This window comes from Monodelphis domestica, chromosome 5, assembly GCF_027887165.1.
Source record: "Monodelphis domestica isolate mMonDom1 chromosome 5, mMonDom1.pri, whole genome shotgun sequence".
NCBI classification, from domain to species: Eukaryota; Metazoa; Chordata; class Mammalia; order Didelphimorphia; family Didelphidae; genus Monodelphis; species Monodelphis domestica.
Genome location: NC_077231.1, coordinates 105,888,389 through 105,915,324, shown reverse-complemented (window position 1 = coordinate 105,915,324; position 26,936 = coordinate 105,888,389). Strand labels below are relative to the sequence as shown.

The following is a 26,936-nucleotide window of genomic DNA, read 5'->3' as shown; positions in this document are numbered from 1 at the left end:
ATGGAAAATTTTTCTAAATCAATAAAATTAAATTTAAAAAATAAAAAAATAAATGGAGCTTTCCTTTAAATTATGAATATTATCTATCTAAAACCATTATCAAGCATTATCTATAATAAGAATAAACTAGAAGCCTTTAGAATAAGAACAAGGGTGAAGTAAGGACACCTGTTATCAACATAATTATTCTATATTATTTCAGAAATGCTAGGTATAGCAATAAAATAAAAAGAAATTGAAGGAATCAGAATAGGCAATGAAGAAACAAAAGTATCACTCTTTGTAGATAATATGATGATTTACTTAGAGATAAAAATAAACCCATATAAATCATCAGCTTTTCTATATATTATCAACAAAGTCATCAGCAAAAGATAAAAGGAGAAATTCCATTTAAAATACCTGTAGACAATATAAAATCTTAGGAGACTACCTATCAAAACAAACTCAGGAATTTTTGTTCAGTTGTGTCCAACTCTTCATGGGTCCACTTGGGGTTTTCTTGGCAATGACACTAGAGTGGTTTGCCAGTTCCTTCTCCAGTTCATTTTACAGATGAGGAAACTGAGGCAGATTTAAGTGACTTGTATAAGTTCATAGCTAATAAGTGTCTGAACTCAAGAATATGTCTTCTTGATTTCTGGCCCAGAATTCTATCTACTGTGCCACTTAGTTGCCCCTAAACCCAGGAACTATATAAAGACCATTACAAAACATTCCACACAAATAAAGTTAGATCTAAACAATCAGAGAAATATTAATTGATCATGCATAGGCCAAGCCAATATAATAAAATGACATTTCTACCTAAATTAATTTACCAATTCAGCACCATACCAATCAAATTACCCAAAACATTTTATTGAACAAGAAAAAGAATAACAAAAGTTATCTAGAGAACAAAGGGTCAGGTGTAGGGGCAATCAAGTTAGCAGGTCCCAAGAGAGCCTGAACTGTTCAATGCAGGAGTAAGATTAGCATGATGTTATATAGGAAACTGGAGAAATTGTTATGCTTGTTTTCAAACATATTACATGATTGACCATGTACCTATATTGCATATATTCGTTCATAGTTTGAGTATGCTTCTATTTTATTATTTCATTTTTCACGTTTATTCATTTCTGTGTTAGTATCATGCATACAGTACAGATAAATTTGTTAACTATAATTTTGCTGTTTATTTGCATAGATGCTGGTGTTTATGCTTGCTTTGTTATGTAGATCTTTTGACATTTTTATCATTTTGCCATTATGCTTCTTTGCTAATGATCTACATGTACTATTCTCACATTTTGGCCTGTAGTCACTGAAGCAGTCTTTCAAATGATGTTTTCCATTGTGCTGTAGGTTGTATACAACAGATTTCTGTGAGTGGTCCCCAAAATGATTTCAAGGAATGCTGGGCTCGTCATCCTTTTCCTAAGTGATGATGTTTGTTTTGATACTTGTGATATATATTTTCAGATCTTGTGCATAGTTTAGGAAATTTTTCAAGAGGCTAAAATATTCTGATGCCTGGGGGAAAAATGTAGCATTGACTTGACTCCTACTGAAGGCATCTACAAAGAAATCAAGATGCAAGATAAATAGAAACTTACTTTTCAGACAGGAGTTTTACAGGGTTTTCTTCCTCACCCACCCTCAATGGGGTTTTCCTTTACATTGGGATTAGTGAAAAATCTGACTTACTCTCATAAATTCACCTTGCTGCTCTTCTAGAGAAAGGAAGAAGCTATGGAAAGAGGGAATTGACATAAAGGATGCCACAATAAAATCATTGAGCTTGATGTCATTGAGTGGGGTGACTAAAACTTTTGGTAGGGGATGTGGAGACACAGGGGGGTATTTCTCTCTGGGAGCTTAGAGTTATTAACAGAAAAAAAATTAGCTAATGTTTACAACTATCCCAGGCAAGAGACTATAGTTACTGAGTTTCTATGGATGAATGAGTTAGAAGAAGGAACTGAGCAGTGAAATGCCTGGGCTTACATAGAAGAAAGAATGTGCCAGTAGTTCACCCGAGTTAGAAAGGAAAGCAACTCTCTCAGAGGGAAAGGTATTGAGGCTAAAAAGAGAAAAGTAATCTGGTCCACAAAGAATTGTGTGTGGGAAGTAGAGGAGTGTCTGAAACTGAAAGCTCTTACTGCTCATTGATAAAGTGTTTATTCATTTATCCCTGATACTGAAATTTGAAAATTCTCTACTGGGAAAATTCCATCCTTGTTTGGTATCACCATAAAACCAAAGATAGAGAATGACTTTCAAATTCATGATTTCAATATAAAGGTTTAAAAAATGTACAGAAGGAAAACTTGTTCCAACTGCCTAGTAAATAACATTTTTTAAAGGTGGCTGTCAAAGTAATAGATAACAAGTACATAGTTCTATTATGCATGTTAAATTCATCATGTTGCAAGCTTAAAAGCAGAATAATACAAAGAGATTAAAAGTCATAAAGACAAAAAGCAGCACCAACATTATTTGACAAGAAATTGTTTTAGCCTGATGAATGATTTTTCTGAAGATTATGGAATAATCATTTATTGAATTAAATTATAGGGTAATTGGAATTTCCTGTTTCTAAAATTTCTGCCTTTAGTAGATTATTTCAATATACTGTTGTGAAACTTAGGTTTCATCAGATTCCTGGAATGAACACACACAAAGGTCCCACAGTCATTTATGGGGATTTATTTATTCACTTTCAAAAGAAAAATAAAAAAGACAGGAAATGTTACTTTGTTTCTTTCAGCATCTCTCTCTCTCTCTCTCTCTCTCTCTCTCTCTCTCTCTCTGTCTCTCTCTGTCTGTCTGTCTGTCTCTCTCTCTCCCTCCCATCTCTCTCCTGCAAAATCTTTTATTGCATGACTTTTTTTAAGGAATTCATTATTTCAGAATTATCATCTGTTTTCCAATTTTCACAAACAGGAGCTATGTTTACACTAGGTTTTACAGATGTGGTGCCCTGTACAACTGAATCTTTTTCCCTTGGCACCACAGAATTACACTTAAGTGATGAGACTATACCAAGTAGCAATTTATCTTTCATTATCAAAGACAAAATTAGGTATTATCATCTAATTATGATGAATCAATGAATGAATGGAGAAAGTCATATTCTCATAAGAATTGACCTATATTGGATTAATTTTTTATTGTTTTTTATATCCATGTTTTGTTTGGCAGTCTGCCAATAAAAATTGAAATCAACATGCCTCTCTGAAGTTCAAATATCAAAGCTACCTACTGTGTAAAGTAGGCAACAAAGATATCCAATGAAACAATATTACCCCAGAAACTATTATTGTGGCATTGACTATATTAGTTTCCCGAATAGATCTCCAATGTTAGCCAAAACAATTTAATTAAAGAAAAAATAGAACTGATCTATACTTCATTGGATATCCCAAATTAAATGTCCCACCCACATTTAAAATGTAATATATCCAAAAATGAATTCAGTGTAGTCTTCCTCTGCTTCTCTCCTCTTCACAACTTTCCTACTATAGCAGAGACCACCATCATCCTCTCATCCCTCAGGCTCAAAATTTAGATATGATCTTGACTCTTCATTCATTTCTACTTCTCATATCTGATCTGTTACCAAGTAATATCAATTAATTCTACCTTCACCACATCTCTCAAATACACCCCTTCCTTCTTTCTAATGAACACTACTCTGCCTTGAATTTTCTCCCCACTCCAGTCCATTCCTCCACCTAGCTATCAAACTGATCTTTCTAAAGAACGTGCGACCATATCACTCCCAGTCAACAAACTCCAATGGAACCTTTTTGACTCCAAGGTCAAGAATAAAATTCTCTATTTGGCATTCAAAACCAAATCTAGCTCCCTTTCTTTTCTATTTCTTGTACAGAACCTTCAGTTTCACCTGGATCCAAGCATTTTCACTGGCTATTCCCCATCCCTGGAATTATCTCCCTCACTTCTATCTCCTGACATTTCTGGTTTCCTTCAAGTCCCAGCTAATATTCTGCCTTTGTCAAGGAGCCTTTCTTGACCCCTTTTAATCCTTTGTTCATCATTTTATTTATCCTGTATAATTGTACATAGTTGTTTGCATGTTGTCTCCCACATTAAACTGTGAGTTCCTTGAAAGCAAGACGGTTTTTCCCTTTTCTTTGCATCTCTAGTGCTTAGCCCAGTGCCTGGAACATAGTAGGCACTTAATGTATGCTTGTTGACTTACTGACAGTTAGAAACAGTTTGATGTCTCAAGGCACCACTATGGTAGAACGTTATACCTTTGAATAATCATCTAGTAGTTCACTACTCTGTAAAGTCAACATGGCAATAATTAGCTTGTGCAATTGTGAGAAGCAATCTCTAGAGGACTGTTGGATACACAGGAGGCACATGTATCATAATACAAATAGAAAATAATGAGTTCTAGAAAGAGCATGTTGAGCACCGTTGTGGCCTACATTATATTTTTCCATCTAATGCTACATAAAACTTATGTACAAAAAGACATAAGTATACCTTAAAGGTATACTCTTGTGTGCATTTCTTTGTCTTTGGGGGAAGAGGGCATCACATTATTGGATGGAATTTATGGGTGTCATCACAGGTGCTGGGTCTGGTTCTGTTGTGCCACAGGCTTCACTCAAGTGCAAGTTCAAGTTTTCTGAGGTCACGTGGGAAGAATTGTAGACAATTTCATTGAAATCTGACTTAATGTAGACTAAAGGAGAATTATTCAAGGGATCCTCAACTGAGACTTGGGTGTTTTCTCGAGTCATTCCCATATCTTTGCTGTGTTCTGAAGGTGATTTCCTTTTCATTCGTGTGTAACTTTTATCTTGGTTCTCCATGCCTTGTTCATTTTTCAAAAATCTTCCAAAGAACCAGATGAAAAAGCCAAACCATACAAAAGCTATCAAGCTTGGAACAAAAGCCAGACATTTGACATCAAGACTCGCTCCTATGTATCTGCTATGCAAGAACATATCTCCCTCTGCATAGGTTCTGTTAGTCTGGGGGTTAGTGTTATTAGATCTCCATTCCCAGGACAGTTTGGTTCTGTTCAAATCCTTTAAGCTTTCTGCATCCTCCACAGTATAAATCTTTTGTCCTGGACCAATATATTGCCCATATTCATGTGGTTTATAAAATATTTGGTTCTTCCACATATTAAGATCCAAAATCAGGACGAGGAAGATGATGCCATAGTTAAACCATTTACCTATTTGGAAGAAAAATATGAATTAATAAAAGAATCATAAAATATATTTTAGAATCACAGAGTTAAAAGGAAATTCAGAGGTCACCTAATTCATATTGTACCAGAAAAGATAGTCATTCAAAGTCTGCTTAATGATATCCAGTGATGTAAAACTAACTTTATCTCCTATCACACCCCACTCCATTCTGCTGAGAAATGTTGAGCATCATGGGATGAACAAGTTAGAAGAATGAGAGAAGTCACTTCATACTCAATAATGGAAAAATCTAGGCATCATTCCTCTAAATCAAATAGTTCCAAAGCATAGTGGAACTGTTACAAAGGCAATCTACTATAATCATTTTGAGAGTGAGTGAATTATCCAGACTTTCTAGTGAATAAGCTATTAGGCAGCAGTTGACACAATGATTATATTTCTGAACCTGGACCCTGAAAGACTCAAATTCTAATTTAGCCTCAGACATTTACTAGCTATACCACACTATGCAAGTCACTTAAACCCTGCTCACCTCAGCTCCCTCAACTATAAAATTGGGATAATAAAAGCATCTTTTTTGTAGAGTTGCTATGAGGATCAGATAAGATATTTTTGTTTTCTCAGCTGTAAAATAGGGATAATAAAAGCACCTATCTCGCAGAATTGTTATAAGGAAGAAATGAGATAATATTTGTAAAAGCACACTGCATGGCACATAATAGGTATCATGTAAACCTGTATTTCCTTCTCTTATGCTCTCAACCTTCTACTAGTCAGTACCACAAGGTCTGCTTGTTTCAAGCAACCATTTCAAAAGAAGACTTTGTATGCTTTAACTTAATGACAAATCACATTACATTGGACCCTTTACAAATTCAAGTTTAGAAAGGCAGGACTATAATTCTGATCAGGATTATAATCCACTGATATCATCAACTAGAAATGGCATGGGGAACTAAGGAGTCTTTTTCTTCTCTCTTGTTGATAAAAGTGTTTAGATATACATTTTCCACTTAGAATTTCTGTCTGCTTTGAAGTTTTTCTAGTTCCTAAGTGGTATAATTTTCTAATTAATTATCTTTTCTTTTTATGACTTGTTCTTCAATGCACTCATTCTTTAGGATGTAAGGCTCTTTAGGATCATTTTTAGGATGATAATTTACACTTAAATTTCAATCTAGAATTCTTTAAAATTCTATTTACTAATTATAATTTTTATTATATTGCAGGCAATAAGGGTATTTTAAAATATCTCTTTTCTATAATTATTTATCAAGTTTTAAATGAACTAATACAGGATCAATTTTCATAAAAGTTCCATGCAACAGTAAGAAATACATATACTTATGGTTCCATTCAACAAATGGAAGAAGTTCAAGAAGTTTATCCTAATAAGGAAAAAGACTTGTACAAGAATATTCATAGCAGCGCTCTTTGTGGTGACAAAAAATTGGAAAATGAGGGGATGCCCTTCAATTGGGGAATGGCTGAACAAATTGTGGTATATGCTGGTGATGGAATACTATTGTGCTCAAAGGAATAATAAAGTGGAGGAATTCCATGGGGACTGGAATGATCTCCAGGAATTGATGAAGAGCAAAAGGAGCAGAACCAGGAGAACATTGTACACAGAGACCAATACACTGTGGTACAATGAAATGTAATGGACTTCTCCTTTAGTGGCAATGCAGTGATCCTGAACAACTTGGAGGGATCTATGAGAAAAACCACTATCCACATTCAGAGGAAAAACTGTGGGAGTAGAAACACAGAAGAAAAACAACTGCTTGAATACATGGGTTGAGGGGTTATGGCTGGGGATATAGACTCTAAATCCTAATGTAAACACTAACAACATGGAAATAGGTTCTGATCAATGACACATGTAATACCCAATGAAATTATAATTCAGCTGTGGGAAAGATGGGAGGAAGGGAGGAAGGGAAATAATGATTCTTGTAATCAAGGAATAATGTTCTAAATTGACTAAATAAATTAATTTTAAAAAATAAAATAAAAGAGTGAACAAAAAAAAAGTTTATCCCTATGGTTTCTAAAATTCTATTCATCTTCTTAACTTTTTTTTTGTTTATATGTGTTAAAATTTCCTAGGACTTAAAGAGGCATATTGAGGTCTCCCAAAATTATTCTTTTGCTATCTATTTTTCACACTCCAGTTATCTTTTTCTTATTTACTAATGCAATCCATTCAGTGCATGATTATATATGTATATGTCTATATAAATATGTGTATATACACACATATATATATACTTTCTTTACATAATGTATATATATATATATATATAACTAGTGATTTTATTATACCTTTTGTATTGTTATTATCAAGGATGTCTTTAAGCATAATGTAGTTTTCCCACTTATCTCTTTTAACCAAGTCTATTTTTATCATAGCTTTATTTGATTACTAATCCTGCATTTAAAAAAAACACATCTCAAGCATAATAGATTCTACTCTCATTCTTCTATAATACTTTATGTGTATCTTTTATGTTTTTTGTGTTTATTGTACACAATATTTTTGCATTCTATTTTCTAATACCCAGCTACTCTTCTCCATTTTATGGGTGAGTTCATGTCATACACATTTAAAGTTATGTTTATTAATTGTATTTTTATTTTTTCCTATTGTAATGAATAAAACAAAGCCTCTTTACTACTACACATATGCAAAATGCACACACACACATGACCTATTCCCTGGGGAATGAAAGAGAATGCAACAATATTAATAATATAAAATTTCAATATTTTGATCTGATTCAAATTACCCTTTATAATCAACCCTCTATAATGAAAGTGTGTTTTGCTTGTCACTACTTCCTCCCTACCCTACTGTATTCTTTCCCTTAAATCATGTTTTCCATTATTTTTCTAGTCTTATTTCCATGCTAAAATTAATTTATGTCTACACCAAACTCTTTATCTGTGGCTGTGGCTGTGACAGTGTGTAAATCACCTTTCATTTTCCTACTTCACATAAGTGAGATTTTTGGAATGTATAATCTTACCACCCCACCATCACATAAGGCATGGTGACTAATATCCTTGAGTACTTTGGAGGAAACCCCTAATAATGTTCCCTGAGGAAGAAGAACCAAAAGAAATGTTCTTCCCAGAATGTATAAGAAAAAAAAAGAAAAAGAAAACATATCCATGAACTGCATTATTTCCTAGAAGAATAAAACATGAAAAAAAACTTAACATCATAATGTAGGAAATAAAATAAGCTCAAAATCTGTAAATATAAAAAATGAAATACCAAATGAAAGAATTCATACTTTGCTTCCAGAAGAAACCAAAGTTGAAAACTCCAAGATCTGCAGTAATTAAATTAACCTAAAAAATATTCTACAAGTGATCAAGAGAAAGAAAATATAAAGGAAAGAAAATTTTCATAATTTAAGACTATTTTGTACCCATTAGAAAATGTAGAAGAGAATGAAAAAATATGTTTCAAAGAACAATGGATCTCAGGATTAAGCACAGGATGATTTGCCCTGCAAACATGAACTGAACCATAAATGAAAAGAGATGAATGTACAAAAATAAAGAGGTGTTTGAAACATTTTTAGAAGGAAAAACAGAGCTGAAGAAAGTATTTTCTTCTTGAATGTCCCAAACAACCAGAGACAACAAATCAATTTCTGTAATAAATACTCCAAAAGCTTAGACTTTCACTTCTAAGAGCTAATATGGTGTATAAAGGAAGGCTCCAAACTCATCCAAACCCACCTCTAAACAACTACATTCAAAAAAAAATCTCCAAGAAAATTCTAGAGTGGCAGAACCAACAAAAGAAAAAGTGAAGCAGTATTTCAGCCCAAGAAAACATAGAGGGATAGCAGAAAGGAACCATCTAGCAAAGATAAAAGATTAATGCAGCAGAACCAGCAGGGTAAGGATTAGCCCAATGCACACTGAGAAGCAACCCAAAGCATGTAGAAAAGTAGACAAGAGCATGCTGAGGATAAGCCCAAAGTCCCTCAGCACCAGGGGAACCCTTGAGGAAACCCAGGGACTCCCTTCATTCAGGAGTGGAGCTGAACTTCAATATATAGGTACAGAAATATTTTTTTAAAGCCTTCCAAAATGAGCAAAAGAAAAAGAAAAAAGCCTGATCCTGGAAAACTATTTTAGCAACAGGGAAAACAAAAATACATGCTCAGAAGAGGACAGCAATGCCAAGACAGAAATTTGTGAAGCCTCAAAGGAAAATTTGAAAGGATGTCAGGCCCAAAATGAACTCCTGAAAGAGATCCAAAAGATGATAAAAATAAGTAATAAGAGAGACTGTAGAAAAATTGGGAAGGGAAAAAAGAGAAATCACTAACAGCATGGAACAAAAATTCACTAAAGAAAATAGCACTCTAAAATAGAAAGCAAAAAACCTTAAGGAAGAAAATAACTTCCTAAAAATGAAGTAAAATGCTCAAGGAAGAAAAAGATTCCCTAAAAATTAAGACTGGACAAATAGAAGCCAAGAACTCCACAAAACATCAGGAAACAAAAAACAAATTCAAAAAAATGAAAAACAATGAAATAGCCATTATATAGAAACCTATTTTTCACTATAGGAAAGTAAGAAAAAAAGGGAAATTAGAGAAGGGTAGGAACAGATAAAAAGGAGGATGAACTGGAGTTGACAGTAGTCCAAAGCAAAACATTTGTGAATAGAGAATGGCTGAGAGAAAGAAAAGGTTAAATGGGGGGAAAATAAGATGGAGGAAAACACACAGTAATCATAATTGTGAATATGAATGGGATGAACTCACCCATGAAATGAAAGAGGATAGCAGAGTGAATTAAAAGTCAGAATTCTACAGTATGTTAAAGTAGGGAGACATACACAGGCATGCTTTTTTTAAACTTTAACCAAAGCATAATAGTTTCTGCTCCAGCCCTTTATCTTGACTCTGTTTATGTCATGAAAAGTACCTAATATATAATTTAAAAGGATTTTTATCATAACAGACAGGAAATGCCTGGTTACTTATATGGGAGTTATTTATGAATCAAGTGAGAATAGTCACATTACCAATATCTTGTAAAGACTTCATTTCAAGTCCCATTCCTAAGTATAAACTGGCTAGGTAAACCTGGATGAGTCACTTCTCTGGTTCTGAGTTTCTTCACATGAAAATGAAAGCATTAAACTGGAAGGCTTCTGAGGTATGGCTTCTATGATCCATGCTTTCTTCTTTTCCTTTTCCCTAAAGGTTTCATGCTAAGGACTTTCATCTCTTAGTTCCTTCCTTTCTTCTATGAAAACAGCATGCATCTTTTTCCTTTATTATCTTTTACTGAGGACTCTCCTTGGGGCTATTGGTAGGAGAAAAGAGGACTGAAAACTTTTCAGCAGTTCTGTTCTCTCCTAGCCTGCTGTTTATTGCTGCAATGTACTGCAAATCCAGGAAGGGCTATATTTTTAAATCTTTTTCTTTTCTTGTTTCTGCACTCCTCTATTTTTGAAGTAATTTACTTCAGAGCATGATTTCTCTTTTGATTTTCTCTTAATTTTTATTAATTTATAGCTGGAGGTTTGGAGCTCTTAGTTTGGAGGCTTCCTGCTAAAGTAATTCACCAGGGCGAGCAAAGATTAAAACTCTACTTGGATTCTTCTTGTAGAAATTTGTGTCTTCATTTATGACATTAAAGTTAACCATAAAACCTGTGGTATGTATCAAATTTTAGAAGCTATATAGCATAAAGCAGTGTGTCATGGTGGAAAGAATAATGATCAATTATCAGAAAGGCTGGGGTTTGAATTCTAGCTCTGCCACTTAACTATATGACGTGGCACAAGATACTTTACCTTTCTGAGACTCAATTTGTTCCCATGTAAAACAAAGGCAATAGATAAGATGTTCCCTAGGGTTTTTTCTAGCTCTAAATATTATCATTTTTTTGGACCCAATATAAGGTAGGATTTAAACCCCAGTCAGAGCAAATCTGAATACTGATAGAATCCTTGCTTCCCAAAGAAGCTGGGTTTTTTTTTAATTTTGTGTAAGGCAATATTTCTAAAATGGAGAATAAGCACATGGATACATATGATGCATCTGGTTTCTATTTAAAACCAAAGTTAATAAAGCCCATCATTACATATACACATAAATTTTTGTATATATTATATTATATACACAATGCATATTACAAGAAATATATACACATTAGGAAAAAGCAACCAGTTTCATATAGGTCATAGTTTATGAGTACCCATTTGATTATTATAATGATTAAGTGAATCTTTCTAATAACTATAATACATATGGGTGTAAGTACCTCCCCTTGGGTGACTTTTGCACAGGCTATCTGTTCTTGCCAATCAGCTTCTTTGGGAAGCAAAAATTCTATCAGTATTCAGATTTTCTCTGTTTTGGTTATTTTAAGCCACAGAACATATGGTTAAGCATAAGCACAGATTGCTTAAGTTCCCTTGATTAAAGGATGGGAGAGGATACTGAGTAGTCACTGTCTTTAAAACATATACATACACACATGCATCATATACACACAAAGCTTATATGTGAAAAGGAACAAACATGGCTTGTTCTTTATTTTTGATAATTAATCTCTGTGTTAAAAACTGATATAAAACTTAATTTCAGGCAGTCTTTTAAAGGCTAGAATGACTTGGGTGTTGTGGAAGTCTATTATCATAAATTATTCAAAACCACACTAAATAGAACAATATGAACCGAAAAATGATACAACTCATGAATCTATAAAAGAATCTTTTAAACAAAGGTGATTTTTTCTCTTTAGCAACAACAAATATGACTTAAGGTAATTATGTGAAAGGGAATTCTTTTTTCTTTTTTCTGAGTTTATACTTGTAAAAGGGAATTCTTGGTTAAACAATAACTTGTTAAACAATAACTACTTCACTAGATTGTGAAGACAGGATTAATTCTCCTTTGTCCACTTTTGTATTGAACCAACAAAAGCTTGAACTAGATGGGAGTTTGCAGGTCGCTTACTACAATGTGTGACAACCCCAGAAACTTGTGAATCCTTTGCTAAGAGCTTACACTTTCAAAGGGTGAGATGTATGGATTCCAAACTTGTGAATCTTATGATAAGAGTTGACACCTTCAGAGGCTTTCAATAAGAGTTCTCCCCTCCAGAGGATGAGAACTGGTTCCCACAAACACTGCCTGCTGGGCAGTGCTAGCACCATAAAAGCCATGAATCATTCAGTTTGAGATGGTCTTTGAGAAAATAGTCTGAAGAGCATCTTCTAGAAATAGTCTTCAAAGGAGCTTTGCTGGAGACTTTGGCTTGGATCAGGGGCTTGGAGTTCGGCTTCAACTTGGACTCTGACTCTTGGACTACTTTGTGGTATGAGTGAAAGGGTGACTCCTTTCCTAGTTTCTGGAGAGACTAGCTTTCATCTTGGAGGAGGCCAAGTGGTTACTCACTACCAGCCTTTCTGGTTGAGAGCTAATTAATCTCTGCCTGGAATAAAATAGATAACTTCTCTAAACTCTTCACATTTCTCTATTGTTTCTTCTCCATTTTATAAATATTTATAAATAAATTTCTGACTCAAGATATAATAAATATTGGTGACCATATAATTTCATAAAATTATTGTCCAACCATTAAATTTAACCCTTACAATTAGGAATTGTTAATTGTTTCAGGCAAGTAGATTTCCTTAAACATTAGTACCTTCTTTTAATCTCATCAATAATCAAAGAAGGGACATGAAGAGAATGTTAAAATCTTTTTAAAAGGGTATGCTGAACTATACATTAGGAAATAATTCATCTCTTCAAAATAAACAGGGCAATATATTCTAATAGGTAACCAAAAGTGTTTACTAAGGCTATATACCTGTTATATGTATTCTGTATTCCTCTTTAAAGATCATCTGGAAGAAAGGAATCTGGAACTGCATATGAGGTGTATGTAATCCAGGAAGATTTACATCAACATCCCCCATGAAATGTGGGAATTCCCAATCCTGTTAGAGAGAAATGACAAAAAAAAATGTGACTTTCACAAGAATACAAAAATGCCTAGTTTGAAGAACCTACTTTTAAATCATTTAAAGATAGGAAAATTTATGAAGAAAAAGTTATTTGCAAATTAAGTAACTGATCATCCATTAGAGATTTTTTTGCCCCAAAATAGATTTCCTCCAAAATAATCATATTACTGCCAGTGCAGAAGTTATTTTTGGACAATTGATGTTTACTCCTTACATACTGAAGAAAAATATCTAGGAAAATTAAGTCATCTTGTTTTTAAACTATAGGAGGGAAAGCTGATAATTAGAAAGTTCAAGTGCCTTGTACTAAGTATATCCCTTCACTCTTTCTTCTCTTCTCTTGAAGATAGCATCTCCTACTCTTCTCCTTTCTCTCTTTCCTACCATCTTTTATTCAGAACTCATGAAGGTCTTAGTTGCTAAGGGCACACAGTTGTTCTTTTATGAGTAAGAGAACAGGGAATTTGAAGTTTCTCTGCTCTTTTGTTTTTTCCTTTAAAACTCAGAACTGTGTTGTACTGCTAATCCTGAAAAAGCTAGGGATTTTTTATCTTTTTCTTTTCTTATTTATACTCTTCTTTATATGTGAAATCACTGACTTAAGAATATAGGTGATTTAGTGGTTCAGAGGATAGAGTGCTGGTTCTGAAGTCAGGAATATTTATCTTTCTGAACTCAAATCTGGCCTCAGATACTTACTAGCTGTGTGACCCTGGGCAAGTCACTTAACACTGTGAACTGTAGAAGGAAATGGCCAGCTACTCCAGACACTTTGCCAAAAACACCCCAAATGGGATCACATAGAGTAAAAAGCAACACCAGAGCATAATTTCTCTTTCTGTTTTCTTACTCTTTTTTTAACTGCTCCTTTAAAAAAATACACTTCATAGTTGGGGGTTTGGGTTATTAGTTTGGAGGCCCCCTGCTAACACATTTATTTTTATATCTGACAAAGTAAGCATAGGTATACTAGTGTCTTCTTTGTTATCTTCATTTTTTTATGTAACAAAAATCTGCTTTCTCTCTCTCTCTCACTTACACACACATATATTGAGAAAGAAAAACTAAGCCTCTGTTTCAAAATGTGTACAATCAAACAAAATTAATTCTTCTATTGGTCAGGTCAAAAAAAAAGGAAAAAAAATCTCAGTTTGAAATCTGAGCCCATCATTTCAACACTGTCAGGAGGTAGATGACAGGTTTTCTCATAAATCTTTAGAAATATGGTTGATCAGATAGCTAAAGTCTTTCAGAATTTTTTTGTCTTTACACTAGTGTTATCACTCTTTCCTCTTTTTTGTCATCGTTCCTCTATTCTTTGACATCTTGCAAAATGTATCTCTAAAGAATTTTAAACTTGTGTTACTTTCAAACATGAATTTCCTATCTATGTATTTTGTCAAGTGTGTCTCTCTACCCAATTTCAACTTCAAGTATCACTGCTGCTCTTTCATATAGTATACACGGGGGGGGGGGGGAAGAAGGGGGGAAAGGGAAGAGATTTTCTGTTAATTTAGAAATTCCACAAATTCTCCTGTTCCTAAGTGACATTGTAATGATTGCTTCAGAACTCAGAACAATGATTGATATATATACATGGCTTCTCAAAAAGGTTGGTCAAGCTATCCACAATCGAAAGTCAAAATGGAAGAACACACAATGCTCAGATTATGATGTGAACTGAATTAATAATTGAATCAGTCTATCATTCTTTTTACATTTTGAACAGATTTGTGAGCTGGATAATGAGGTAGTTTTGGGATTAACAAAGAGGATACTAGATCATGTCTGGGAAACTGCACAGAAATTTCAATGTTCTCAAGCTACAAAAACTCATTTTAAAAAACACTAATATTTTCCTATTAATGTTCATGGAACAAGAGGGGGAAATTAAAACCAGAGAAGAGAAACCACTTGCCTAAGAGTGGATGAAAACCTTTTGAGGATGACATTTGTACCTTGAAACTAACTCAGAGAAAAACTGACTCAGTTATAAAATAAACACACCATAGAATCAGTTAAACTAAAACAGTACAAGCAAGGTATTATCATTTTTGAAAGTTTCACCTTTTTATTGACATCATCAGAATTTTGCACAAAGTAATCACTTAATATTTTTCTTCATTCATCTATCCATCCATCCACTCAAAAAGCTATATATATGCAGACTCACTAGTAGGGGCTAAAGTTTGTCAGGCAAGGACAACTGAAGTTGGCTGATATCCTCTTTGAGCTGAAAGTCGGATACTAATGATGCTTTGTTGTGCAGAATGTCACGGTAGCAAATATTAGAGAGAAAATAAAAGAATTTTAAAGTCAAATATTACTATGTAAAAATAAGGTCCATCTTTGGATATTTATGTCATTTTACATTTACAGAATCTGTGAATAATAACTATAAAATAATGAGGTTCATTCATAAATAATGTTGTAGTATAGCTAGCATTTGACAATGAATTTTTACTGGAATGGAGAAGAGTTTCTGTGTGCCTATTCCACCATCCCTTCTTCCTTTCTACTTTCTACAAACACACACACACACACACACACACACACACACACACACACACACACACACACCCTGGAAATATAATACAATATATTCCTTAGTTCCACTCTCTTTACAACTAAGGAACAGGCAGTAAATACCATAGTTTCTTCTAGATAGCCTCCTCAGGTACTGTTAATCTCCACCAGGATAAAATGGAGGAAATGAATGATCTTAATATTTCAGAATGCTAGACAGAGAGCACAATACACCTTTCTGTTTTCGCAGGATAACAAAGACTAGAAGCCCTTTTTTGTGACTGAATCATTTTGGAAATATTTTGAGTTAGCAGTTGAAATATTTATATTTAAGAGCATGAAAAAAGTGGTGGGAAAGGGAAGGATTATATCCTTATCAGGAAGCTTAAGAAAAATACTTTTATTTCCCATTATTCTTTTGAAGAGTATAAGGTTGTATTATAGCTTGCCAGTGACACTACTTCCAATATAGCAATTAAAAAACAACTTCTTTAAACCATTTACATTACACACACAAACACACACATATGTACATGCCTCTATGTTTGCACATATAGGATATATAAATAAAAATCACAGATACACATTATGTGTCTATTCCCATCTAGTCAAATCCCAATGGCTTTCATTTATTTGAACATGATATAGTTTTATTACTTTGTTCTATCCTGTAAAAGGCCTGGCATTTTTTTTTAACAACTATCACCTTTGAATAAACAACCTTACTAAATCATGTTAAATGTCTGTTGTTTTTTTAAAATTGTAAAGCATAAAATAGTCTTAAAACTATAATGGACCTTTAACTTTAGATCTGCACTTTACGTTTAGGTTCTTAAATTTTATATCCACTTCACTTTACTGATGACAAAACTGAAACCCAAAGAGAAAGGTTGTAACTTATCAATGTATACAGAGGTTATAAGCAACTCTGGCTCCAAATCTAGCAATTTTTTTCTCCTCTACCATATTGTAACAAACTTTGATTCTTTTTCTAAGTACCTTACAGTAGAAATCAGTGTAAAAATAAGTTAAAACACAAATTTCATATTTGCTTCATACTTGGAGGAGACAATTTTCATGATAACTTTTTAAACAATTTCAATTAAGCATTTATTTTCTCTTTCTTTAACCTCCTCTTCCCCAAGGAGGAGAACGAAGAAAAACAAATCCCTAGAGACAAATTACAAAGTCAAGCAAAACAAATTCCCACAACGACTGCCATGATTACTTTACAATGCTTTAGAACCACTTTTTACAAATACCACCTCTCTGAATGTCTTTCAATAATACCAGACTGCCTTCCATTGAACCAGGAATTCACTCAGATTTTCATTTTTGTATTCAATTACTGCTAAATCATACTATATTAAATGACCTAAAATAACTCATTCTTTCTCCAGGTCTTAGTAAAGTTTTTTTCACAAATCTTTTCCCTTCTTAGTTCCAGTGACGTAAACACTTTGTTTCTTCTCTTACATATTCAACAATTTGCTTGTTATCTGTGTTTTTTGAAAGCTTCTCTTCCTCTCCCTTTCATCTAATTGTATATTCCCTTAGGATCAATTTTATTATTAAAGCTGTTTTTCCTTCTCTCTGTTCTCTCTCATGTTGATGGGAATTCTTTCTCATGGCTTCAAATACTACCTCAATGAAAATGACTCAATCTTACATATCCTGTTCTGATTTCTTACCCAACTTAGTTTCTCCAAACTGGATACCTCATATTTCCCGAATCCAACTTCTCCAAATTCCCTGTCTAACACTGTCTTATAAGGCATAATAATCCCATAATTCATAAAACCAGATGTTTTGATTATGTTTTATGTAAGTGATTAGAATTGGTTCCTGGAATATTCTGAGAAGAGGGAGGCAGAAAACAGCTAGGTGATGCATAGTGACCCAAGTGCTGGACTTAGAGTCTGAAAGACTTAAGTTCAAAATCCATATCAGGATTCCTGCTGGGATTTGGTGGCAATATAAAAAAATGCTCATGACTTTTGTAGTTTGGTTTATATCTCACATACTTGGTAAAGTGTTTTTTTTAATTAATTTTAATTGACACTCTAGGGTTCTCTAAATAAGGGATTATATCACCTAAAAAGTCATTCTGTTTCTTCTTTGCCTATGTTTATTCCTTTAATTTCTGTTTTATTGCTAGAGCTAATATTTCTAGCCCTATGTCAAACAAAAGTGGTGTTATTGAACAACTTTGCTTTACCCAATATCTTATTATATACATGCCTCTAGTTTTGTTCTCATGACATAGTTCTGGTCATTAGTTTTCAATTTTATTGAATAAAGGGTTATTGGGGAATTCGCATTATGATGCAGAGACATGTAAACAACTATATGTATGCAAGATAAATACAGAATAGATGGAAAGTATTCCCTAGGGGAAGGAAACAGCAGGAGAGAAGCCTCCTGCGAAAGAGAGAAGGTGATTCATGTCGGAAACCAGAGGAAGGTAAGAGGTGAAGGTGAGGAAGGAAGACGATGCAGTGAAAAGTACAGAGTCAGGAAGTTTTGGATCATAAAAACATAAGAAGTATAAAAAAGAAGAGAAAGGACAAGGGGGGCAGGTTGTTATGGGCTTTACATGTCTAGGAGAGAATTTTATAGTTTATCCTTGAAGTAACAGAAAGGGACTAGTCTACTGAATAGGGAGATGACATAGTCAAACTTGTACTTTAGGAAAAATAGCTTTGTGGAGAATGGATCCGTGTGTAGAGAAACACAAAGCTAATTTGGGAACAACCATAATAGAGATGGTGATGGGTGATTCAGTCTCAAACTAGGTTGGGAGTCATGAGATTGAAGAGAATGAGACAGCATGGTAGTAGATAAAGATTTGGAAACTGGTTAAATTTGTGTGATGAGGAAAGTGAAGAATTGTGAAACTGAATAACTGGAAGGATAGTGGTATTGCTTTGCTTAGTTTACATTATGTTCCCTTCTGCATCATATTTGCTAAATAGTTGGGTTCCCCCCTCCAACTGTAGTTCTGACAGAAAAAAAAAACAAAAGAGACAATTTTGAGATGCCTATTTGCAATGAAAATAAAATTAGTGGACATTATTTTCAAAAGAAAAAGCCAAGTGACTTTCATTTTAACCTCCAGCCCTACTTCAAGAAATATGGTCAGAAAAGTCCCCTGCCAATAGGAATAGGGTCTTTAATCTAACATTTCAAGACTACAAGATTTTCTTGTACAGAGATGCTTAGAGAATTGAGAGATTAAATGACTTGCCCACATTCACAAAATCATTATATATCAAAAGCATGATTTGAACTAGGTAGTATTGGTTTTAAGGCAGGATCTCTAACCACTATGTCACACTGTCTTATTCTTCAGCTAATAATCATTGCATATGAAGCATTTGATATCTCTTGTGAAATCTATATTGGAAAAGAAAAATGTATGATTGCTTAAATGAGTGGAGTGAAAGATCAGAGAATCCAATGTACCTGCATGACAATAAGAAGATCAAAGACGAGGATGAAGGAAGCCAAGAAAGCTCTAGAGACTTCATCACTGGGCAGAAATCCACGATTCAACTTGTCCCAGCTGATCCAATCCGTAGTGATGACAAGCACAACAACAGAGGTTAAAGTAAAAAGAACTGACCTATAAAAAACAAAACACTTCTTTAAGAATACTGTAAAATTTATTGTGAGAGATATGATTCGGTCTATGATTTGTTATTAAGTTCCTCATTAATCATATCTTCTATCCAAAATATGGCCAACTTAGAAAATACAAAATTAAATGTAATAATTTCTTTTAAAAGTCAACATTTAAAAATGTTTGCTATTCCCACAGAAGACTATCTTTGACAAGATTTTCTCTTACAAAGATGAAAATATTTAAATAAATATTTAAAAACTATAAAGAAATTATTATGCACAAATATTATGAATGAGCTTAGCTTTCAACATGAGTTCAAAAAGTGTCAGCTTAATATCTTCCATCACACATTATATATTTTTCAGTTATTACAGTGATTGTAGTTGCACCTGTGGGCACATAAAGTAGATGGCAACAGTATGGAGGAGTCATTTGCTTTCCTTATCCATTCTCTGCTAAGGGTTTCATTAAACATAAGTCCCATTGCTTTCACCGAGACTTACTTTCAATGAGCTATTCTCTATCTGGTTGCCTCTTCATCCAATTACTATCACATTATCTCACCTTTAATCATCTATTTCTGCAAAAAAAAGTTGTACTTTAAAACTTCAAGGATCGAGGATTTTATAGGTATATCACAAATACAGACTGCAGAGTCTCTGTCTTAGGAGATAGTTTGTACAACAAAATAATTGATAATAATAATTTTATTAATAATATATTATCCTCTTGCCACACCAGTGATGAACATCTTTCAATTTAGACAAAAGGCAGTTTATTTCTTACCCCATTATGAACCCTTTCAAATATGGAAGAAATTGACAGAGTTTGCACCAAAGGGGCATCATCTTTAGGAATCTAAGATTACCTACACATCAATCAACAATAATTTTTTAAGTATCTAATATGTTAAAAAAAATGGGCTAGGTACAGAGATTGAAGTAATCTTAACTTAAAAGGAGTTTGCATTCAAATGAGGTAGATATCAAGTTATACATAAATAAATATAATAAATATAAGTGAATAAATATAAATGTAAACATTAATTTCCAAGGGAGTGGACAAAGAGCTGAGGAAATCAGAAAAATCATGCGGAAGATGGTACTCAAGCTGCATATTAAAAGAAGAGAGCATTTCTATGAGGGAGAGGTAGGAGAGTGTTGCAGGAATGGGGCTGGGGATAGCCAATGCAGAATAGACAGGAGAGGTAGTGTCATGAGTGAGGAATAGAGAGAAAGCCAGTTTGGCTTATTCCAGAAAGCTGGAATAAAGCTGAAGAGTCAGGGTGGGGGCAGGTTGTACAGGGTTTTTAAATCTAGACGGAGTTCAGATTTTATCCTAGAGCATAAAAGAAACCTCTGAGGTTTACCTAGTAAAGGGTCAGTTTTATTCTTTTTTTTAACATAATTTTTATTGATGTATATTCTGTATCTTACTTTGCTATAGTATTTCATGTATCCCCTTTCCCTCGCTGAGCGCAATTACATGAGTGTTGTTATTGTTGTTTTGAGAGATTGATACATTGAGAAAGTCTGAAAACATATGCAATATGTAACAACTGTGGACTTCCCCATTCCATCAAGGGGTAGTTTGGGTGTGCCTTCTCATCTCTCTTAATTTAAGTCCCATTTGATATTTTATTATTTTATTACTTTTTCTTTTGATTTTTTTTTGTCATTCTTTCCATTTGTGGTAGTCACTGTGTAGTTTTTTTGGCTCTGCTTAATTCACTATGCATTAGCTCATATAGATCTTTTCATGCTTCTGTATTCATCTATGATCATTTTTTATAGTAGTACATTCATGTGCCACTGTTTGTTGAGCAAATCCCCAATTGATGGGCATATACTTTGTTTCCAATTCTCAAGTATAACAAAAAGTACTTCTATATATATTTTGGAGTATATAGAGATTTATTTTTCTTACTAATGGCTTACTTAAGATAAAGAGTCTGGTTCAAAGCATATGGACATTTTAGTGATTTCATTTGCATCATTCCAAATTACTAGCCAAAATGGTTGTTCAATTTCACAGATCCACCAGAAATATATTAGTGTGCTTATCTTCCCATAACTCCTCCAATATTGACCGTTTTTCAATTTACAGGGTGTGAAGGGAAGCCTCTGAGTTATTTTGATTTCTATCTCTATCATTATTAGTGACTTGGATCATTCTGTAATGTGATTGAATATTTTGCAATGCTTTTGAGAACTTTTCACATCATTTGACCATTTATCTATTGGGAAATGGCTATTAGTCACAAATATAAATACACATATATTTGTTTTATATATATATATCTTTTAATATCAAATTTCTATCAGAGAAAAATTAATGCAAAATGTGTTTTTTCCCCCATTCAACCACTTCCCCTCATACTAGATGTCTTAATGTTGTCTGTGCAGAAGTTATTCAGTCTCAAGTAATCAGCTATCTATTTATCTTTTGTAATTGTCTCCATGTCTTGATTGTATAAGAAATATATTTCTTACTCATAGCTATGAAGATCTATTTCTCATCTAAATTTTTTATAGTATGATTTGTTGTTGTTTAGCTATTCAGTCGTTTTCAACTTCTTGCGACAATATTAAATTTGTCTTGGCAGAATCATTGGCGTGGTTTTGCTATTCTCCTCTCCAGCTGATTTTATAGATGCAAACTGAGGTAAATAGGGTTAAATGATTTCAGCCCTGGATCTCCCAGCTATTAAGTTCATAAGGCTAGTTATAAACTCAGAAAACATGTATCTTCCTGACTTTAGACCCCAAACTATATCTATTGCAACATCTAAATCCTCTTTAAACTATGATAACATGTTATGGCATATGGTGGAAGATATTGGTTTAAGCTTATTCTTTACCAGAATGCTTTCCAGTTTCTTAACAATTTTTATCAAATAGGGAATTTCTCTATAGGTAATATGTTTTCTTTTGAGTTCTATTATTTCTGAATCTCCTTGTCTACTGTGCTTCATTGATTTATTTCACGATTTTTTTAACCCAGATCAGAAAGGTATGATGACTGTTGCTTATAATATAATATAATACAATATAATAAAATATGATATGATATGATATAATATATAAATAATATAATAACAAAATAAAATATACTATAATATGATATTATATATGATGTGATGTGATATATTGTATAATATATGTTATGACATGACATAATATAATATGATGTGATATGATATGACATGAGACAATATATGATATAATATAACATAATATAACAATATAATATATAATATCTGAAGGTGCTATTCCCATATCATCTTTATTTATACTTATATTTTCCCTTGATATTCTAGATTTTGTTTTTCCAAATGCATTTTTCAAACTCTATAAAGTATCATCTTAGTAATTTGATTAGCATAGCATAAAATGTGAATTAATTTTGGTAGTACTGTAATTTTTATTATATTAGCAAGGCCTGATTATGAGCACTGATCACTTTTTTAAACCCTTAACTTCCATCTTAGAATTAATACTAAGCATTAATTTCAAGGCAGAACACTGGTAAGGGCTAGGCAATGAGGGTTAAGTGGGTCACACCCAGGGTCACACCCTAAGAAGTGTCTGAGGCTAAATTTGAACCTAGGATCCCCCATCTCTAGACCTCACACTCTATCCACTGAGCCACCAGGCTGCCTCCATGTACTAATTATTCCTACATCTATTTAGGTTGTCCTTTAATTCATTAAGAAGTGTTTTATATTTATATTTATTATATTTATATTTATGGGTGCTTTGAGAGGTTGATCTCTAAATATCTTATGCATTTTATAGTTATTTGGAATAGGATTTCACTATTATTGCTTCTCATATTTTGTCATTAATACATAATCAACATTTATTAGGTACATATTCTGTTAAGCACTGTGATAAGATATGAATAGAAATAGTATTGATTTTTTTAAATTTTATTTTATGGCATGCAACTTTGCTGAAATTACCAATTTTCTAAATTGATATCATTAATGATTGCCTAAAGTTTCCCATGTAAATCATTGCACCATCAGCAAACAGGAATAGATTTATCTTCTCTTTACTGATTTTTATTCCTTTAATTCCTTTATCTCATCTTATTGCAATTGATAATATTTTCAAAACTAATCAAATAATAGTGGAGAGCTGTGGGTATCCTTACTCCACTTTTATATTTATTAGAAAAGATTCTAGTGTATCTCCATTATATAGAATGCCTTCTTTTGGTTTTAGATAGATGCTTTTTATGATATTAAAAATAGGTCCCACCATTATTATATTTTGTAAGGTTTTTAGCCTGAATGTTGTATTTGGCCAAAGGCTTTTTCTATATCTATTGATAGGTTTGATTAAATATGTTGATTATTTTCCTAATGTTTAATCATCCTTGCATCTCTGGTATAAATTCCATGTAATTGTAATAAATTGTTTTTTCCTAATTCAATTAATTTTTAAAAATTTACATGTTTTTATTTTATTTCATTGTTATTCCAAATTACATGTAAAATTTTTTCAATAATTATTGAAAAAGTTTTGAGTTCCAAACTTTTTTCCTACCAACATTTCCCCCTCCTTCAGGAGACAAGCAATTTAATATCAGAAATATATGTGCATCCAAAACATTTCCATAATAATCATTTTAGATGTTGTTACTTCCCAGGATTCTCTCTATCTCTTGTTTGGTTCCCTTATCTACAGATCTGACAGGTATATCTTCCCATGTTCTCCAAATTTGTTTACAATATCACCTTTTAAGTCCAAATCATTTTTCCATTTTGATCTTATCTTGGTATATCGTATAAAATGTTAGTTTATCTAGTTCCTGTCAAACTGCTATCCAGTTTTCCTAGCAAATTTTTTCAAATGGTGAATTCTTACCCCCAAAGCTTGCATCTTTGGATTTATCAAACACTAGAATATCATGATCATTTAGACTGTGTTTAGAGAACATCATCACATCTTTTGCCAAAAGTGATATATTTGTTTCCTTGTGGCCTATTTTTATTACATTAACTTCTTTTTCTTGTCTTAGTTCTAGAATATAATACAGAATAATAGTGATGATGATGGACATTCTTGCTTTATTCCTAATATTACTGGAAAGGCTTCAAATTATCCCTATTGCAGGTATTGCTTGTTCTTGGTTTTAAATATATAATACCTATCATTTTAAGATACACTCCATTGATTCCTATGTTCCTCAGTGGGTTGTTTTTGTTGTTGTTATTTTGTTTTGTTTTATTTTTACCCTAACTTTCTGTCTTAGAATCAGTACAAGGGTCACATAGCTAGGAAATGTCTGAGGCCAGATTTAAACCCAGGACCTCCTATCTCTAGCCTGGTTCTCAGAATATTAACCCACCTAGTTACTCCTTCTAGTGTTTTGTTTTTTTTAATAGGAATAGGTGTTGTATTTTTTCAAAAGATTTTTCTGCATTTATTGACACAATCCTGTGTTTTTTGTTGTTTTTGTTATTGATATGGTCATGGTCAATTATTTTGATAATTTTCCTAATATTGAATGAATCCTGCATTTTTGCTACAAATCCTCTCTGGTCATAGTTCATAATCTTTGTGACATATTCTTACAACCTCTTGGCTAGTATTTTACTTAAAATGTTTGGATTGATATTCATTAAGGAAATTGTTCTCTACTTTCTTTTGTTATTGCTCTTCCTGGTTTAGGTATCAAAATCAAATTTGTGCCATTAAAGGAATTTGGTGGGACTCCTACTTTACATACTTTTTTCAAATAGTTTACATAGATTTGGGATTAATTGTTCCTTAAATGTTTGGTATTGCAAATACATTTGGTCATGGGGATTTTCATAGTTCAATTTACTTTTCTAAGATGGGGTTATTTAAGCATTCTATTTCCTCTTCTGTTAAATCTGGGCAGTTTATAGTTTTGTAAATATTCACCCTTTTCAATTATATTGTGAGTTTTACTGGCATATCTTTAGGCAATATGGGTTATCCTCACTAGTGATTCATTCAGTGTTTTCATTTTTGATACTAATAATTTAATTTTCTAGTTTCATATTTTAATCACAATAACCAATCATTTCTGTTGTATTGTTTTTTTTTAAATAAATAAACTCCTAACTGTAGTTTTATAGTTTATTATTTTACTTTTAACTTTGTTAGTCTCTTTTGATTTTCAGGATTTCCATTCTGATATTTAATTGGGGATTTTTAATTTGTTCACTTTCTAGGTTTTTTTAAATTGCATGTCCAATTCATTGATCTGCTCTTTTTCTATTTTATCAATGTATGCATTCAGAAATATAATTTTCCCCCTAAACTTTGCTGTGGTTACATCATATAAATTCTGAAATATGTCCCATTGTCATCTTTCTCTTTAATGAAATTATTGACTGTTTCTATGTCCAGCCTTTCACTTTCAAAGTAGGCAAATAAAAATTAAAATACTATTTTTTCTAGTTGTATGTCCAATTCATTGATCTGCTCTTTCTCTCTTTTATTGGTGTTAGTATTTAGAGATACAAATTTTCCCTTAAGTATTATTGCTTTGGCTGTATCCCCAAATTTTTTATATATTATCTAATTATCATTATCTTTACTGAAATTGTCACGTCTAACTTTTCAAAAATTCCATTCCTCCCTTTATTTCTTATTTATTTTATGGTTAAATTTATCTATGTACAAAAGTTATAAATGCAGGTCCCCCACTAGTATTGTTTCACTGTTTATTTACTCCTATAATTGATTTAATCTTTCCTTCAGGAATTTGGATCTATGTCATTTAGCGCATATATGTTCTGGATTGACATTAATTGTCTATAGCATTTTTTATCAAAATGTAGTTTCTCTGATAGTCTCTATTAATTCAGTCTATTTATAGTGGCTACTAGTAACTTTTTTTACTTCAGCTAACACATAATAGGTTCTATTCAAGTCCCTTATTTTTACTCTCTGTGTTATGTCTTTCTGTTTCAAGTGTGTCTCTCATAAACAACAAATTGCTGATTTCTGGTTTCTAATCAATTCTGCTCTCTTCTTGAATTTTATAGGTGAATTCATCTTATTCACAAGCATAGTATATCTCCCTCAATCCTATTCTCTTTTGTCCTTCTCTTTTTTTACTCTGCCCCCTCCTCAAAAGTCTTTTTAGTTCTGACCATTGCCTTTCTCTCCCTTATCACTCCCTCCTTTCTCGTAGCCCCTAATTTTCCTACTTCCTTTTTGGGAAAGATCACTTTTATACAGAACTGTATGTGTATGTATATATGTATATGCACACATACCCATACATATATATTCTTCCCTCTTTGAACCAGTTTAAATGAGAATGAGGTTCAAACATTGCTCAGTCCTCCCTCTTTTTTTCACCCTTTAAATACTTCCCAACAATAAAGTATAAATCATCTAAACCTGCACACCTAACAAAATGTATAGGCAGAATAAATAATTTCCTACCAGAATAAAATTATTCTGATATTTCCTTTTTTCCAAAAAGCTCTAGCTGCTTTCCCCCAATCAGGATATGGTTTGTCTTGAAGCATCATATCAGTGACCTAAAGAAACAAAATAAAATTATTCTGCTAAAAAATGTTAAAAAT

The 26,936-nt window shown here is 32.8% G+C and overlaps 1 protein-coding gene across 8 annotated transcripts in view; it reads right to left on the bottom strand.

The window, feature by feature from the left end:
- Positions 1-840: 840 nt before the first annotated feature.
- Positions 841-26,936, bottom strand: part of TMEM117 (transmembrane protein 117) — a 192,269-nt gene continuing 166,173 nt past the window's right edge. For all 8 annotated transcript variants that reach the window (XM_056799012.1, XM_056799011.1, XM_007503884.3 and 5 more), the window contains 4 exons: positions 26,794-26,891; positions 19,198-19,357; positions 13,050-13,179; positions 841-5,209 (listed from right to left, as the gene is read on the bottom strand). In XM_056799012.1, the coding sequence (XP_056654990.1) occupies positions 4,563-5,209; positions 13,050-13,179; positions 19,198-19,357; positions 26,794-26,891 (1,035 nt within the window). In that variant the 3' untranslated portion in view covers positions 841-4,562. The remainder of the gene's footprint in view (positions 5,210-13,049; positions 13,180-19,197; positions 19,358-26,793; positions 26,892-26,936) is intronic.